The sequence below is a fragment of the Physella acuta genome, unplaced genomic scaffold, assembly GCF_028476545.2.
Source record: "Physella acuta isolate Inbredline_101_S28 unplaced genomic scaffold, ASM2847654v3 ptg000258l, whole genome shotgun sequence".
NCBI lineage: Eukaryota > Metazoa > Mollusca > Gastropoda > Physidae > Physella > Physella acuta.
In genome coordinates, this window is record NW_026731777.1 from 688359 (window position 1) to 707016 (window position 18658).

Consider the following 18658-nt stretch of genomic DNA (forward strand, 5'->3'; position numbering starts at 1 on the left):
TCGTCACAATAATCCAACCCCACCCTCACCCCAACCTATATAATCCAACCCCACCCACACCCTAACCTAGCACATCATCACAATAATCCAACCCCACCCTCACCCCAACCTATATAATCCAACCCCACCCACACCCTAACCTAGCACATCATCACAATAATTCAACCCCACCCTCACCCCAACCTAGATAATCCAGCCCCACCCTCACCCCAACCTAGCCCATCGTCACAATTACCCAGCCCCACCCTCACCCCAACCTAGCCCATCGTCACAATTACCCAGCCCCACCCTCACCCCAACCTAGCCCATCGTCACAATAATCCAACCCCACCCTCACCCTAACCTAGCCCATCGTCACAATAATCCAACCCCACCCTCACCCTAACCTAACGCATCGTCACAGTAATGCAACCCCACCCTCACCTCAAACTAGCACATCGTCACAATAATCCAACCACACCCTCACCCCAACCTAACGCATCGTCACAATAATTCAACCCCACCCTCACCCCAACCTAGATAATCCAGCCCCACCCTCACCCCAACCTAGCCCATCGTCACAATTACCCAACCCCACCCTCACCCCAACCTAGCCCATCGTCACAATAATCCAACCCCACCCTCACCCCAACCTAGCCCATCGTCACAATAATCCAACCCCACCCTCACCCTAACCTAGCCCATCGTCACAATAATCCAACCACACCCTCACCCCAACCTAACGCATCGTCACAATAATTCAACCCCACCCTCACCCCAACCTAGATAATCCAGCCCCACCCTCACCCCAACCTAGCCCATCGTCACAATTACCCAACCCCACCCTCACCCCAACCTAGCCCATCGTCACAATAATCCAACCCCACCCTCACCCTAACCTAGCCCATCGTCACAATAATCCAACCCCACCCTCACCCTAACCTAACGCATCGTCACAGTAATGCAACCCCACCCTCACCTCAAACTAGCACATCGTCACAATAATCCAACCACACCCTCACCCCAACCTAACGCATCGTCACAATAATTCAACCCCACCCTCACCTCAAACTAGCACATCGTCACAATAATCCAACCACACCCTCACCCCAACCTAACGCATTGTCACAATAATCCAACCCCACTCTCACCCCAACCTAGATAATCTAACCCCACCCTCACCCCAACCTAGCCCATCGTCACAATAATCCAACCCCACCCTCACCCCAACCTAACGCATAGTCACAATAATCCAACCCCACCCTCACCCCAACCTAGCACATTGGGCATTTGTCGCATTCGGGCAAGTCTCTTTCGGAAATTTGTCGTAAACCCGTTAAAAACCTAGATCTATACTGCATAGTGACTGGTAAAAAGTACCAGGAACCTTTCCGACTGAGGGGGGGGGGGGGGGGGGGGAGGAGGCGCTTTTTCACCAACTTGAATAACTACATAGAAATAGGGGAGTGGGGCGCAAAATGATAGTTCGACTCGGGCGCCGGAATGGGATGCTACGCCTATACGCTTGGATGGCATAACTTTAAAACCGCTGACATTCAGTTGCACTGCTGAAGGGAGGTAACTCACACGTGTTTATTCAAGCGTATTCACGCTAGTTTAATTTCACGTTACTGGCTTAAAAAGCAAATACGTATAGTATATCAAATACATATTACTATTATTAGGCGTATATTATTTCTAAATAATTATACACATTACATTGAAAAATGTAGTAATAAGTTATTAATGTGTTTTTTTGGGCCCTAATCAACACAAAACCTATGAAATGTAAGCGTGATAGCCTCATCCCCCAAATATAAATCTCCAATTCTATTAGTTAATGTCTAAATACATTTCTTTGCAATAAACGTCATCAATTCATGTGCTGCGCATTGGTTTAAACTGTATCAAATATGGCGCTGATTTAGGTAGTTCTTTCAAACTCTGGAATCAGTTGTTTTATTTAAAGTTAAAGTATATAGATTTCTATTAAGCTTATATAGGAACTGTCATGTCGGTATCTACTGACAAACGGCTCAAGCGTGTGACGGTTGACCTAGTGGACTGTGAGGGGGACGTGGCTAAGCGGGACCCGAAATGTGCAGATCAGAGTTTGGTAGGTCGTCTCTTCCGGTTTACAGCACCATTATCTTATCTAGATCTAGATTAGATCTAGATTCTACGTAGATATTGAAGTTTGTCATTTTTAAAAAAAATTAAACTACTTTTTAAGATAGACAATGTACCCATTGAGTACTGAGTCTTTTTATCGAATTGTAACACTTCCTTATTGGGTGAGTCGAACACAGAGGCGGAGCGATGGGGGGGGGGCAGGGGGTACATATGTCCCCGGGCGCTGACCTTAGGGGCTTAGGGGGCACCAAAATGGGTTGTAAAAACAAATTAAAATGTCATTTTAGCTGCATTTTTGCATTATAAACAGTTTGAGGGGGCGCCAAATTGAAAGTTTGTCCCTGGGCGCCGGGAAGGGTCGCTACGCCTCTGGTCAAACATGATGGTCACTCAATGATGGCCAGCGCCGCGTATTCAGCTAGAGTTCACCCAGTAACACGGCGATGTAGAATTTGAAGTTGGACGACTCTCCCCCGTAAGTTTTTAATCGAGAACATGTTCCCACTTCGGCAGCAAATTCTAAATGTTTAAACCATTTCTCTTTCACTATTTTGTCAAACGTAACACGTATAGGCGGAATCATTTGACTGGAGCCAGCTGCCGTACGAGATTGTACTGAACGTCTTCCTTTACCTGATCGACAACAGCGACAAGTACCACGCCGCCCTCACCTGCAAGTCTTGGCTCCGTCCACTCTCAGAGCCGTCCTTATGGCAGTCCGGAAATTTTGTTTTCAACTCTCAGAGCGACCAGAAAGCGATCAAATTTGTAAAAAAAATTGGGAAATATCTACGTCACATCCAAGCGGATTGTCCAGGTAGCTCTCATTTGTTGGGATAAACGTTAAGTCAGTTGTAGAAATGTATGTCTTTGATACCATCGCTAAAGTGGTAGAATTTTATGACTTTGATACCCATCGATACAAATGTGCTTTGTTGCCTCTTATAGTACAGAAAGATGGGGCATCTAGTATCGATGAACTGTACGAGTTTCTAGCTCACCTGAACAACGCACGCAACAAACAGCTGCTGACCTTCAAGCTGACCAACTTTGTCCACGTGTTGCCGCGTGTTGCAGGTCAGTTACGGCGGTACCCGTCGGATGTCGTGAAGCTCCTGAGAAAACTCCTGGGGGCCCAGCTGCAGCTCCGCGTGTTGGAGCTCAGTAATTGCCAGGTGGCCTTTTACAAAGGTCAGTAATCAAGGTCAACACACTGTACACTCTTAGTTTTGGTGATATAGTCAACACACTGTACACTCTTTGTTTTGGTGATCTACACATAGACGGAAGTCAGTGCCTGTGGTGTAAAATTAAACTTAGTCAGTAATGGTAGTTTAAAAATGGAAAGATGTCAGTAGTTTGTGATCTATTTAGGGGTCGGCGTGGTCGAGTCGGTAAAAACTCATAGCTGCTAAACCGAAAAGTCTCGAGTTCGAACCCTCGGGCAGATGAGGTTCGTTAACTGGGGATAGCCACTCTTCTATTAGAGACAACTCCAAATTCAAACAACTGCTGCCGTGTAGTTTGTACTTGGTTGGACAAAGGCTATGGAAGCAAAGCCAAAAAGAAAAGCAGGCTGAAATCGGAGTCAATGGCCTCAATGGCGCATAACCAGTTGACACATATACTTTATTGTGTTGGAGGGGGTCCCTTCCAACACTAAAATAAAGAACGAAGAAGAAGAAGAAGGTGATCTATTTGATACCACTTAGTCTATGTTTAGACAAGGTCATTAATGATGGTCCACTCAGTAAAAAGGCCTAGACCTGCCTAGCCAACCAACATTGTAACACGCCCCATTAAGCACATACATGACTGAACCCTAACCTGTGGAGCTGTTTACTTTATCACTCCCCAGCCGTGAAGCTGTTGACTGCAGCAAGCCAAAACTGTGCCAACACACTACACACTTTGGCCATCGACAGAATCGGCAGCTACAGCAATGATGATACTGATATACCAAGTACTTTGGTGCCCGTCATCTGTTGTTTCAGAAACTTGGCAGGTAAATTCCCATATTTAAAAAATGTTTCCCTTCCTTTACTTGACTCTTTTAGGAATTGGTTGTTGTTTTCGTATCTCCAAATAGTTTTTGCTTTTGATTCTCCCTGTAAGTATTTTAAATAAACATAATTTAAATCTACTTTAAAAAGTTGAAAAAACTTAAAGTGTGCCTCGTTTTGAGGTCGAATTCTTGCAAATGAACTCAAAAATGTGATTCAGCACAGCAGACTTTACACCTGAAGCTATGACTACTTACATAACACCACACCCTGTAACTTTACACCTGAAGCTATGACTACTTACATAACACCAGACCTTGTGACTTTCAGACCTGGAGCTGAGCTATGAATACCTGTGTGATGACCTACTGCTAAAACTGGCCACTAAAACAACAAGCCTGAAGGTGCTCACAATTCGAGCTGAAAACGACTCAATGGAGGAGGAGGAGGAGGTTGGAACGACCGCTCCAGCATGGAAGAAGCTTACAAAGGCTTGTCCCGAGCTAAGAACAGTGGTGTTCATCAAACAGACATATGTGAGCATATTTTTGTATCTCTTTATTAACACCTTTGGTCGCTCGTAAAAATCTCTCACACCTTAGGGACAATTTTTTTTTTACCTAGGAAAATGTGTTTTATTTTTAGTTATCGCATGCTAAGTTCCAGATATTGGATATGGTCGAATTTTCTTTTCAAATTTATATTTACAATTTCAAAATGTTAGAGTTTTGTTTAATAACTACTGTTATAGAATATTTATATTTTTTCCTGAGATTTTTTGTCCGTGAGATCAATTGCATTGTTACCTTATAGGCCTATATATATATATATATATATATATATATATATATATATATATATATATATATATATATATATATATATATATATATATGTGTGTGTGTGTGTGTGTGTGTGTGTGTGTGTAATCATAATTGATGCACCACGGAATTCTCAATGTTATTTAGGAATGCTACTTTGACCAAACAACAACCACAGTTCTCCAGCCCTCTATGCCGCTTTATGAAGTTCACTGGAACGCAGGAAGGTTGATAGCGATAGAGAGCATTGAGCTGTTCTTTCAACACGTCGCTCGCCACTTCCAGGTTAGTTAGGTCAGAGGGGCGGGGCATGTATGAGTAGACATTGTTTTGACAGGTCAGAGGGGCGGGGCAATGTATGAGTAAACATTGTTTTGATAGACTGGCTTGTGATCAATGTTTGATTTTTAGAGTATTCTCTCACACAATTTGACTGTAGAGCTAAAGACGTACACGGTGTGAAGCTAACTTTGATGTAAACACCCATTCGATATCACAGCAATAATGTTGTTCGTTTGACTGATGCGTGTGTATGTTTTTACAGAAATCGATGCATAATCTGGAGCTACAGACTGGCACCGGCCTAGACATGGAGTGCTTTGAAGTGTTGTTCAAGAGGTAGGTTAACCTGTTTTCTGTGTTAACAAGAGTTTACTCTAGTATTAGTTCAAATTGAATCAGGTTCTGGGACTTAATTTTCTTGGCAGTAAAACATCTTATGCAGGGTGTTGCAATATTCATTTTTAGGATTCTGATGGCTCTCATTTTGAGGGTAAGAAGAAGTTGATGCTGGTGTAATTCTAAAAATGTTTTTTTTTTTATAAAAGTTACAATAATTTAAATTAAATTAAAATAATTTGTTACGATGTGCCTTTTTATTAGACCGGGATTAATGCGAAACATTGTGATGTTATCACTAAAAAAAGAGAGAGAGAGCGGAGAGAAAATAGAGAGACCTGTCTAATTTTATTTCTTGTTACAAGAAGATATCATTGATTAAGGTTGTCTTGCTATATTAGATGTCACGTAATGATGTATACCTTGACAGATGTGTGACAAGGTCTTATTTTAGTTGAAGTCATGTATTGATGTAAGGGACGGTGTGGTCTAGCGGTAGAGAGCTGGACTGCTAACCCGTAAGTCTCGAGTTCGAAACCGGGCTCAAGTCAGTAGACCGTCCCTGAGTCTACCCAAATCTGATGGGTACCTAACTCATGTTAGGGAAAGCTGAGCATGGACCTGACCACCCTATCTCTTCAAATGTCGAGGTCACAGAAACAAGTGCACTTCTACCTTACTTGCCCTATAGACCGTCAGGTTTGAAAAAGGAAATTTACTTACATCTAGTGATGTACATATTGAAAAAGTTCTTTTTATTAGTTGACTTTGGCAGATGTATGCCCTCTCCACTAGTAACCTTCCACCAAGCAGTGAAAACAACGGCACGATGTTCTGTTTTTGCCCACAGAAAACACACATATTTCACAAAATCATTATGTTTAACTGTTTGTTATTTATAAGTGATACATCATATGTTCACGTTATTACTAAAGACCACAGATTTTGTAGAAGCAAATCTTAATTCATTTTTCCTTCAGCTAAGCGAAGTACGTCTGATGTATCAACAACTTTAAGCCATTTACTTGCATATAAAATCTACTTTATCTGTGTGTCCACAGTTTACAGCCTTGCAAAAATCTGGACACCTTGTCGCTAGGTTTGACCTGTGAGACGAGTGATGACGTAGAGAAGTACAATCTGACCATCAGAGATGTCATGGCTCTGTACCCAGTGTCATGTGACGTCACACTGAACGGTGAAAAAGTGAATTAAAACTTATCGTTGTGACTCGTGTTGTGGGTGCTATACAGTGCGCCATGTGCTGGGTGCTGTATAGTGCACTATGTTGAACGTTTTATGAATGTTTTCATTTATTAAAACAATTTTAAACAAATCATTATCTGCATTTTGTTCTATTTTAAATCACTTGTAGTTCCACAATTTACAGCCTAAATTCACTCAGCAAAACCCGTGTATATTGTGACTATGTTACAAACTTACTTTAAAGTAAAGTTCCCTTTACGTAACGTGAGTTAGGTACCCATCAGAGTTGCGTGGACTCAGGGACGGTCTACTGACTTGAACCCGGATTCGAACTCGAGATTTACGGGGTAACAGTACAGCTCTCTACCGCTAGACCTCCCTGTCCCTCTGAAGTACTCAACTTTTATTTGAATTTAACAAAACACTTTAGATTTTCGACTCTTAGGGAACGTATTATTTTTATAACAGGGCCTGTCATCTTCAGCTAGGTTAATGAACTTTCATATATATGTATTATATAAAATGTGCAGTCCGGTGTCAACTTTTCAGCGATTTAGGGTAACCAGAAGTGGAACTTATTCTACTTTCGGTTTATGAAAAGCTTATGTACGTAAACGATCTAATTCTCTATTTGCTGTCAAATTTTAAGTAATTTCCGTTTACCGGAAGTAGTAGTTTACGCTATTTCCAATTTCTCAAAAAACGCATTTGAATCTCTAAAATACTAGTGTTCAGCACGATTATTCACACAATGTTTGCTGTTCGCTTAATGCGCAATTCTTTTTTTTTTCTACGAGATTCTATTTAATTAAAAAAAATTAAGTATGTAAAAAGTAATTAAAATTCATGTCTCTATCCCGATTTGCCATCCCCGTAGTGTTATATAAGAATATTTGAGAAAGTTTAAGGTAGATTACTCCGGGTTTATATTAATTGAAATCAATAAGTTGGCGAAAATACTTCCATGGCAACTCGGGATATAGACATGATTTTTAGTCCATTTTTAATTACTTAAACTTTATAGTAGAATAGAATCTGGAAAGAAAAAGAATTTCACACCAAGTAAATGCTGAACAATAAGTGTATAATAGTGCGGAGTATTAATAGCACTTTGTAAATTCACATGCGTTTTTTAAGAAATCGGAAATAGCGTAAATTACTACTTCCGTTCCATGGACATAACTCAAAATTTGACAGAAGGCAGAGAATAAATTTTTTTACTTAGAAATAAAATTTCACTTATCTATCTGAAACAGTACTCAAGTTATAAACTTTTGAAAAGTTGAAAGTAGAAAACGTTTCACTTCCGGCCGGTTACCAAAAATCGCTGAAAAGTTGACACAGAACTACTAATTTGATATAATACTTATATATGATATTTCATCAATCTAGCTGTAATGGTACTCAAGTTATCGTGTTGACAGACACACATACACACACATACGGACAAAATTGCAAAACTTTATTTTTCCGACTCAAGTATAGTGTAAAACGATTTTTTTTGCACGATTACATTTCCTCTATAGGCCCTACTTCGTATACGAGAAAGTAAAAACGTGTTTTTGTCAATTTTGTTTTCATGGCGGCCGTACAAATATAATTAAGCTTGCAACAAAGTCAAAAGTTTAATAGTTTAAAAATTGGTAATGAAACTGATTCAAATACAGGCAACTCGAAAACAGTTCTGTGTGTGTTAAAGGTACATTTCTATTTATTTTCATTTCACTTTCTAAAGACTAACATTGATTGGGTGTACAGAGAATCCGTGAAAGATCGTCTGAAAAGCCTTCGATGTACTCACAATTTTACGTGGCCTAGTTATGATATGTTTATTAAAAATTATAGTGTACATTTAGAACTGGATAAGTTAAATGCAGGTAAGGTTCTATCCCAAAAGTTAGGTGCAGCAAGATACTATCCCAAAATTTAAGTGCAGCTAAGATCCTATCCCAAAAGTTAAGTGCAGCAAGATACTATCCCAAATGTTAAGTGCAGGGGGGGGGGGGAGAGCGCAAAATGATAGTTCGACCCGAGCGGCAGAATGAGACGTTACGCCTCTGCGCTTGGATGGCATTTTTTAGGACCGTTAATGTTCAGTGGCACTGCAGAAGGCAGATAACTCACACATGTTTACTAAGCGTATTCACACTAGTTTAATCACACGTTTCTTGCTTAAAAAGCAAATAGGCCTACGTATAGTATATCAAATACAAATTACTAATAAATTAAGCGTTTATTATTTCTAAATATTTATAGAACGCTGGGTATATCTAATAGTTCTACAATTAAATTATTAAAGTTGTTTTTGGGCCCTAATCAACACAATTAATATCTGTCTGAAAAACCTATGAAATGTAAGCGGGATAAGCGGGATAGCCTTGTTCCCTTTAATATAAACCTCCAATCCCATTAGTTAAATTAGTGTCTAAATACGTTTCTTTGCAATAAACGTCATCAATTCCTGTGCTGCGCATTTGTGGAAACTGTATCAAATATGGCGCTGATTTAGGTAGTTCTTTAAAACTCTGGAATCAGTTGTTTTATTTAAAGTTAAAGTATATAGATTTCTATTAAGCTTATATAGGAACTGTCATGTCGGTATCTACTGACAAACGGCTCAAGCGTGTGACGGTTGACCTAGTTGACTGTGAGGGGGACGTGGCTAAGCGGGACCCGAAATGTGCAGATCAGCTTTTGGTAGGTCGTCTATTCTAGTTTACAAGACCATTATTTTGTCTAGATCTAGACTACACCTAGATTCTGTGTAGATATTGACGTGTGTCATTTTAAACAAATTCAGCTATTTTTTAAGATAGCCAATGTAGTATGTACCCATTGATTACTGAGTCTTTTTATCGAATTGTATCACTTCCTCCGTGGGTGTGTCAAACATGATGGTCACTCACTTAAGGTAAGTGTGTCGAACACGGTGGTCACTCAATCATGGTTAGTGTGTCAAACGTAATGGTTATTTACTTAAGGTTAGTGTGTCAAACATGATGGTCACTCATTTAAGGTTAGTGTGTCAAACATGAATGGTCACTCACTTAAGATTAGTGTTTCAAACATGATGGTCACTCACTTAAGGTTAGTGTGTCAAACATGATGGTCACTCACTTAAGGTTAGTGTGTCGAACATGATGGTCACTCACTTAAGGTAAGTGTGTCTAACATGATGGTCACTCACTTAAGGTTAGTGTGTCAAACATGATGGTCACTCACTTAAGGTTAGTGTGTCGAACATGATGGTCACTCACTTAAGGTTAGTGTGTCGAACATGATGGTCACTCACTTAAGGTAAGTGTGTCTAACATGATGGTCACTCACTTAAGGTTAGTGTGTCAAACATGATGGTCACTCACTTAAGGTTAGTGTGTCGAACATGATGGTCACTCACTTAAGGTTAGTGTGTCAAACATGATGGTCACTCACTTAAGGTTAGTGTGTGTTGAGGCTGACCTTGTGAGACACTAGGCACAGTAATATTTACTACACGCCAACGCTGCGTATTCAGCTAGAGTGCACCCAGTAAAAATGCGATGTAGAGTTTGAAGTTCGACGATTCTCCCCCGTAAACGTTTAATCTAGAACATGTTCCCACTTAGGCACCAAATTCTAAATGTTTAAAACATTTCTCTTTCACTATTTTGTCAAACGTAACACATATAGGCGGCATCATTTGACTGGAGCCAGCTGCCGTACGAGATTGTACTCAAAGTCTTCCTTTACCTGAACGACAACAGCGACAAGTACCACGCCGCCCTCACCTGCAAGTCTTGGCTCCGTCCACTCTCAGTGCCGTCCTTATGGCAGTCCGGAGATTTTGTTTTCAACTCTCAGAGCGACCAGAAAGCGATCAGATTTGTGAAAAGAAATGGGAAACATCTACGTCATATCCAAGTGCATTGTCTAGGTAGCTCTCATTTGTTGGGATAAACGTTGTCAGTTATAGAAATATTTGACTTTGAAACCATCGCTAAAGTTTTAGAAATATATGACTATCCATCGATACAAATTTGCTTTGTTGCTTCTTATAGAACAGAAAGATAGGACATCTAGTATCGATAAACTGTACGAGTTTCTAGCTCACCTGAATAACGCACGCAACAAACAGCTGCTGACCTTCAAGCTGACCAACCTTGTCCACGCGTTGCCGCGGTACCCGTTGGATGTCTTTGAGCTCCTGAGAAAACTCCTGAAGGCCCAGCTGCAGCTCCGTGTGTTGGATCTCAGTAACTGCCAGGTGTATTTCAACAAAGGTCAGTAATCAAGGTCAACACACCGTACACTCAGGGGCTGTGGCATAAAAATAGACTTGGTCAGTAATGGTAGTTTAAAAATGGAGCGATGTCAGTAGTTGGTGATCTATTTAGGGGTCGGCGTGATCGAGTAGGTAAAAGCTAATGGCTGCTAAACCGAAAAGTCTCGAGTTCGAACATTCGGGTAGATGAGGCTCGTTAACTGGGGATAGCCACTCTTCTATTAGAGACAACTCCAAATTCTAACAACTGCTGCCTTGTAGTTTGTACTTGGTTGGACAAAGGCTATGGAAGCAAAGCCAAAAAGAAAAGCAGGCTGAAATCGGAGTCAATGGCCTCAATGGCGCATAACCAGTTGACACATATACTTTATTGTGTTTAAGGGGATCCCTTCCAACACTAAAATTAAGAACGAAGAAGAAGAAGATGGTGATCTATTTGAGACCACCAAGTTTATGCTTCAGGTCATTAATGATGGTCCACTCAGTAAAAAGGCCTAGACCTGCTACGAATAGCCAACCAACATTGTAACACGCCTTATTAAGCACATACATGACTGAACCCTACCCTGTGTAGCTGTTTACTTTAAAATGATTTGATCACTCCCCAGCATGTAAGCTGTTGACTGCAGCAAGCCAAAACTGTGCCAACACACTACACACTTTGGCCATCCATAGAATCGGCAGCTACAGCAATGATGATACTGATATACCAAGTATTTTGGTGCCCGTCATCTGCTGTTTCAGAAACTTGGCAGGTAAATTCCCACATTTAAAAAAAAATGTTTCCCTTCCTTGACTTGACTCTTTTATGAATTAGTTGTTGTTTTTGTATCTCCAAATAGTTTTTGCTTTCGATTCTCCAAGTAAGCATTTTAAACAAATATATAATTTAAAGTTGCTTTAAAAGGTTGAAATAACTTAAAGTGTGCCTCGTTTTGAGGTTGAATTCTTGCAAATGAACTCAAAAATGTGATTCAGCACAGCATACCTAGAGCTGCTACATAACACCATACCTTGTGACTTTACACCTGAAGCTATGACTACTTACATAACGCCATACCTTGTGACTTTACACCTGAAGCTATGACTACTTACATAACACCATACCTTGTGACTTTACATCTGAAGCTATGACTACTTACATAACACTTCACCTTTACACCTGAAGCTATGACTACTTACATAACACCATACCTTGTGACTTTACACCTGAAGCTATGACTACTTATATAACACCACACCTTTACACCTGAAGCTATGACTACTTACATAACACCACACCTTGTGACTTTCAGACCTGGAGCTGAGCTATGACTACCTGTGTGATGACCTGCTGCTAAATCTGGCCACTAAAACAACAAACCTGAAGGTGCTCACAATTCGAGCTCCACACGACTCAACAGAGGAGGTTGGAACGACCTCTCCAGCATGGAAGAAGCTTACAAAGGCTTGTCCCGAGCTAAGAACAGTGGTGTTCATCAAACAGACATATGTGAGCATATTTTTGTATCTCTTTGTTAACACCTTTGGTCGCTCGTAAAAATCTCTCACATCTTAGGGACCAATTTTTTTAGCGCAATTTCCATTCTGGAGAATTGCGTTTATTAACCCGTCATTTCTGGATGTATGAATGTATGAATGGATGTGTGTCCGCAGCTTTAAGTCGAATTTCCTCCTCAACGAAGCAATATCGAGGACTAGTTTCAAAAGCAATTATGTTAAGCAAGTTACGAGGATGAACATAGGAAAAAAAATTCCGGGTTTCTTTCATGGATTTCCCGAAAAAGCCAAAAAACCTCGAAAAATGCAGTTTTTTGCCCATATCTCGGCAACCAGACCACTTAGCGACTTAAAACATGTACCAATCGATTCCTGCCATAATTTAGAACAATATTGCCGAAGAAAGTTTTCAAAAATATCCTTTCGTTCGGTCACAAATTTTTTTTTGAATTAATTAAAATTTGGACCGAATTAGTAGGCATTTTTTCCAACCACACCACACGCGTCATCACGTTCAATAGCTGCGCCCTCACGTTCAATGGCTGCGACATCACGTTCGGTAGCTAGGCGCGCAATGGTTTTTAGTCATGTAACTCTATTGTAAATAAAACATGTATTTTGAACAATGGTTTTACTAACCCTGCTCTTGATTTACGCTACGACAGAGCTATTTTTAGATAACATAAGGAAATTGTGCTAAAATTGTCACTAGACTTTTTAATTACCTTGTTTACCTAGGAAAATGTGTTTTATGTTTAGTTATCGCATGCTAAGTTCCAGATGTTGGTTATGATCGAATCTTTTTTTGCCAAATTTATATTTACAATTTCAAAATGTTAGAGTTTTGTTTAATAACTACTGTTAATGAATATTTATATTTTTTCCTGAGATTTTCTGTCCGTGAGATCAATTGCAATGTTACCATATATATATATATATATATATATATATATATATATATATATATATATATATATATATATATATATATATATATATATATATATATATATGTGTGTGTGTGTGTGTGTGTAATCATAATTGATGAACCACAAAATTCTCAATATTATTTAGGAGTTTTACTTTGACCGAACAACAACCACACTTCTCCAGCCCTCTATGCCGCTCTATGAAGTCCACTGGAGCGCAGGAAGGTTGGTAGCGATAGAGAGCATTGAGCTGTTCTTTCAACACGTCGCTCGCCACTTTCAGGTTAGTTAGGTCAGTTGGGCAGGGCATGTATGAGTAAACATTGTTTTGACCGGTCAGAGGGGCGGGGCATGTATGAGTAAACATTGTTTTGATAGGTCAGAGGGGCGGGGCATGTATGAGTAAACATTGTTTTGACCGGTCAGAGAGGCGGGGCATGTATGAGTAAACATTGTTTTGATAGACTGGCTTGTGATCAATGTTTGATTTTTAGAGTATTCTCTCACACAATTAGACTGTAGAGCTAAAGACGTACACGGTGTGAAGCTAACTTTGATGTAAACACCCATTCGATATCACAGCAATAATGTTGTTCGTTTGACTGATGCGTGTGTATGTTTTTACAGAAAACGATACACCATCTAGAACTACAAACTGGCATTCGCCTAGACATGGAATGCTTTGAAGTGCTGTTCAAGAGGTAGGTTAACATGTTTTCTGTGTTAACAAGAAATTACTCTAGTATTAGTTCAAATTGAATCAGGTTCTGGGACTTAATTTTCTTGGCAGTAAAACATCTTATGCTGGGTGTAGCAATATTCATTTTTAGGATTCTCATGTCTCTCATTTTGAGGGCAAGAAGAAGTTGATGCTGGTGTATTTCTAAAAATGTTTTTTTTTATAAAAGTTACAATAATTTAAATTAAATTAAAATAATTTGTTACGATGTGCCTTTTTATTAGACCGGGATTAATGCGAAACATTGTGATGTTATCACTAAATAAACCGGGAGTGATCTCCCCTAAACTTTCTCGAATATTCTAATATAACACTACGTGGGATGTCAACTCGGAATATAGACATTATTTTTGTTTACTTAAACTTTTAAAAATAGAATAAAATCTAGTAGAAAAAAACAATTGCGCACCAAGCGAGCACCAAAACCAAATGTGCGTAATAGTGCGCAATATTATTAGTACTTTATAAATTGACATGCGTTTTTTTTTTGAGAAATCGGAAATAGCGTAAATTAGTACTTCCGGTCAACAGAAATTTCTCAAAATTTGAACGAAGGTAGAGAATTAGATCTTTTACTTACATGTGAAATTTCATTTATCTATCTGAATTAGTACTCAAATTATAGGCTTTTGAAAAATTCAAAGTAGGAAAAGTACCACTTCCGGTTATTGGAAATCGCTCAAAAGTTGATACGGATCTACGATTTTGATAAAATACTTATATATGAAATTTCATCAACCTAGCTGTAACGGTACTCAAGTTATCGTGTTTACACACACACACACACAGAGACACACACACAGACATACGGACAAGATTGCAAAATTATGTTTTTCCGTATCAGTGAGGTGTAAAACGTCGAGATTTGTAAAAATCTCGATTTTTTTTTTGCACGATTACAATACTTTCTCTATACTTCGTATATACGAGAAAGTAAAAAAGAGAGACAGAGCATAGAGAGAATAGAGAGACCTGTCTAATTTTATTTCTTGCTACAAGAAGATATCATTGATTAAGGTTGTCTTGCTATATTACATGTCACGTAATGATGTATACCTTGACAGATGTGTGACAAGGTCTTATTTTAGTTGAAGTCATGTATTGATGTAAGTGACGGTGTGGTCTAGCGGTAAAGAGATGGACTGCTAACCCGTAAGTCTCGAGTTCGAATCCGGGCTCAAGTCAGTAGACCGTCCCTGAGTTTACCCAACTCTGATGGGTACCTAATTCATGTTAGGGAAAGCTGAGCATAGTGCTGACCACACTATCTCTTCATATGTCGAGGTCACAGAAACAAGTGTACTACTTCACTTGCCCTATAGATCGTCAGATTTGAAAAAGGAAATTTACTTACATACATATTGCAAAAGTTCTTTTTGTAGTTGATGTCATGTATTGATGTATACTTTGGCAGATGTATGCCCTCTCCACTAGTAACCTTCCACCGAGCAGTGAAAACAACGGCACAATTTTCTTTTTTGCCCACATAAAACACAAATATTTCACAAAATGATTATCTTTTAATGTTTGTTATTTATAAGTGATACATCATATGTACACTTTATTACTAAAGACCAGCGATCTTGTAGAAGCAAATCTTAATTCATTTTTCCTTCAGCTAAGCGAAGTACGTCTGCTATATCAACATCTTTAAGCCATTTACTTGCATATAAAATCTACTTTACCTGTGTGTCCACAGTTTACAGTCGTGCAAAAATCTGGACAACTTGTCGCTAGGTTTGACCTGTGAGACGAGTGATGACGTAGAGAAGTACAATCTGACAATCAGAGATGTCATGGCTCTGTACCCAGTGTCATGTGACGTCACACTGAACGGTGAAAAAGTGAATTAAAACTTATCGTTGTGACTCGTGTTGTGGGTGCTATACAGTGCGCCATGTGCTGGGTGCTGTATAGTGCACTTTGTTGAACGTTTTATGAAAGTTTTTATTTATTAAAATTTGTTTAAACAAATCATTATCTGCATTTTGTTCTATTTTAAATCACTTGTAATTCCACAATTTACAGCCTAAAAGGCCATCACGCAATACACTCAGCAATACCCGTGTGTGTTGTGACTATGTTACAAACTTACTTTTAAGTAAAGTTCCCTTTTCAAACCTGACGGTCTATGGGGCAAATGAAGTAGAGTACACTTGTTTCTGTGACCTCGGTATATGAAGAGATAGTGTGGTCAGCACTATGCCCAGCCGCCTTTCCTTTCCCTAACGTGAGTTAGGTACCAATCAGAGTTGGGAGGACTCAGGGACGGTCTACTTACTTGAACCCGGATTCGAACTCGAGACTTACAGGGTAACAGTACAGCTCTCTACCGCTAGACCACTCTGTCCCTCTGAAGTACTTAACTTTTATTTGAATTTAACAAAACGCTTTAAATTTTTGACTCATAGGGAACGTATTATTTTTATAACAGGGCCTGTCATCTTCGAGGTTGGGATAAACAGTACAGAGTGTAATGTTTATTTTTCTAAGAACTGAGAATTTAAAAACTTTTAAAATCGGTTTTTACTTTCTCGTGTGCAAAGTATAGAGGTTACCAAAAATCGCTGAAAAGTTGATACAGACATACTTATTTGATATAATACTTATATATGATATTTCATCAACCTAGCTGTAATGATACTCAAGTTATCGTGTTCACAGACACACACACGGAACAAAATTGCAAAACTATTTTTTTTCGACTCGAAGTCGTGTAAAATGATTTTTTTTTTCACGATTACAACACTTCCTCTATACATCGTATACGAGAAAGTAAAAACATCAATTTTGTTTCCATGGCGGCCGTACAAATATAATTAAGCTTGAAACAAAGTCAAAAATTTAAGAATTTAAGAATTGGTAATGAAAAAGATTCAAATTCATCTAACTCGCAAACAGTTTTGTGTGTGTTAAAGCTACATTTCTATTTATTTTCATTTTCACTTTCTAAAGACTAACATTGATTGGCTGTACAGAGAATCCGTGAAAGATCGTCTGAAAAGCCCTCGAAGTACTCACAATTTTACCCTTAGTTATGACCAGTTTATTTAAAATTCTAGAGATAAAAGACTTATAATTTTACCATTTAGAACTGGATAAGTTAATTGCAGCCGAGATCGTATCCCAAAAGTTAAATACAGCTAAGATCCTATCCCAAAAGTTAAATACAGCCAAGATCCTATCCTAAAAGTTAAGTGCAGCCAAGATCCTATCCCAAAAGTTAAATACAGCCAAGATCCTAGCCCAAAAGTTAAATACAGCTAAGATCCTATCCCAAAAGTTAAGTGCAGCCAAGATCCTATCCCAAAAGTTAAATACAGCCAAGATCCTATCCCAAAAGTTAAATGCAGCCAATGTCCTATCCCAAAAGTTAAATACAGCCAAGATCCTATCCCAAAAGTTAAATACAGCTAAGATCCTATCCCAAAAGTTAAGTGCAGCCAAGATCCTATCCCAAAAGTTAAGTGCAGCCAAGATCCTATCCCAAAAGTTAAGTGCAGCCAAGATCCTATCCCAAAAGTTAAGTTCAGCCAAGATCCTATCCCAAAAGTTAAGTGCAGCCAAGATCCTATCCCAAAAGTTAAGTGCAGCCAAGATCCTATCCCAAAAGTTAAGTGCAGCCAAGATCCTATCCCAAAAGTTAAGTGCAGCCGAGATATTATACAAGTTGTTATATTCAGCCAAGGTCCTATCCCAGTTGTTTTATACAGCCAAGGCCCTATCCCAAAAGATAAGTGCCGCTAGGGATCTCTACCAAAATTTGTTCAAAATCAAGTGGTCCATAAAAAAATCCGTCGGACAGATATACCTTGACTATGATGCTATGGGCAAAGATATATAGACTTGAATGACATAAATGTGCCATATCACATTCACATTCATCCCCCACATTTATAAATATCACAGGACAACTCCCTTCAAAGTTATTTTTTTGAAACACGCATATTAGTTAAAAGGTTCATACATTTTTTTTAATAACAAGCTTTTTATGGAATAATACACTAAAAAGGAGAAAATAAACAATGTTCTTTAAATATATTATAATACACTAATATATAAATATCTATAAAGAAAAGCGTGCTTCACTTTATTATTTATTTGATATCTTTACTTATTTACAATAGAGTTGCATGACTAAAAACTATTGCGCACCAATTAAACATAAAAATGCGTGTATAATTGTGCGGAAGGAGTAGTAATTTCAGATAAAATTAATTAATTAATAAAACATTAATTAGGCATCCAATGAAGTCCAATTTAATGTCATATTGCATTTTCTTCAAGATTTGATACACGTGCCAACTTTGAAACAAATGTGTCTGTAAGAAGAGTTTCAATCTATGACAACAGACAGAGGAACCAAGTTAAATAAAAGCTTGTAGGCCTAATAATAAATAATCCTTTTTATTTGTAATAAACGTCATCAATTAGTGTGTAGATCTAGCGCATTTGGTGTAAACAAAACG

At 38.7% G+C, this 18658-nt stretch overlaps 2 protein-coding genes across 2 annotated transcripts; both read left to right on the plus strand.

The window, feature by feature from the left end:
* The first annotated feature begins 1876 nt into the window (after window positions 1–1876).
* LOC131938885 (F-box/LRR-repeat protein 21-like) lies at window positions 1877–6894 on the plus strand. Its single transcript, XM_059297109.1, has 8 exons — window positions 1877–2095; window positions 2686–2929; window positions 3061–3303; window positions 3971–4117; window positions 4446–4651; window positions 5084–5221; window positions 5481–5554; window positions 6616–6894. Exons 1-8 carry the CDS (start codon window positions 1991–1993, stop codon window positions 6767–6769), a joined length of 1311 nt encoding a protein of 436 aa, XP_059153092.1. The 5' UTR covers window positions 1877–1990; the 3' UTR covers window positions 6770–6894.
* Window positions 6895–9253: 2359 nt separating this feature from the next.
* LOC131938887 (F-box/LRR-repeat protein 21) lies at window positions 9254–16105 on the plus strand. The gene is made up of 8 exons (XM_059297111.1): window positions 9254–9457; window positions 10430–10673; window positions 10798–11019; window positions 11630–11776; window positions 12317–12513; window positions 13596–13733; window positions 14078–14151; window positions 15889–16105. The coding sequence occupies exons 1-8, from the start codon at window positions 9353–9355 to the stop codon at window positions 16040–16042; spliced, it is 1281 nt and encodes a 426-aa protein (XP_059153094.1). The 5' UTR covers window positions 9254–9352; the 3' UTR covers window positions 16043–16105.
* Window positions 16106–18658: the final 2553 nt, after the last annotated feature.

Excerpts from the sequence above, each read along its gene's own strand:
- LOC131938885 (XM_059297109.1), top strand. The coding sequence starts at position 1,991 with ATGTCGGTATCTACTGACAAACGGCTCAAGCGTGTGACGGTTGACCTA. Across the intron at positions 3,304-3,970 it reads CCAGGTGGCCTTTTACAAAG|CCGTGAAGCTGTTGACTGCA; the intron begins GTCAGTAATCAA and ends ATCACTCCCCAG. Across the intron at positions 5,222-5,480 it reads ACGTCGCTCGCCACTTCCAG|AAATCGATGCATAATCTGGA; the intron begins GTTAGTTAGGTC and ends ATGTTTTTACAG.
- LOC131938887 (XM_059297111.1), top strand. The coding sequence starts at position 9,353 with ATGTCGGTATCTACTGACAAACGGCTCAAGCGTGTGACGGTTGACCTA. Across the intron at positions 9,458-10,429 it reads AATGTGCAGATCAGCTTTTG|GCGGCATCATTTGACTGGAG; the intron begins GTAGGTCGTCTA and ends TAACACATATAG. Across the intron at positions 11,020-11,629 it reads CCAGGTGTATTTCAACAAAG|CATGTAAGCTGTTGACTGCA; the intron begins GTCAGTAATCAA and ends ATCACTCCCCAG.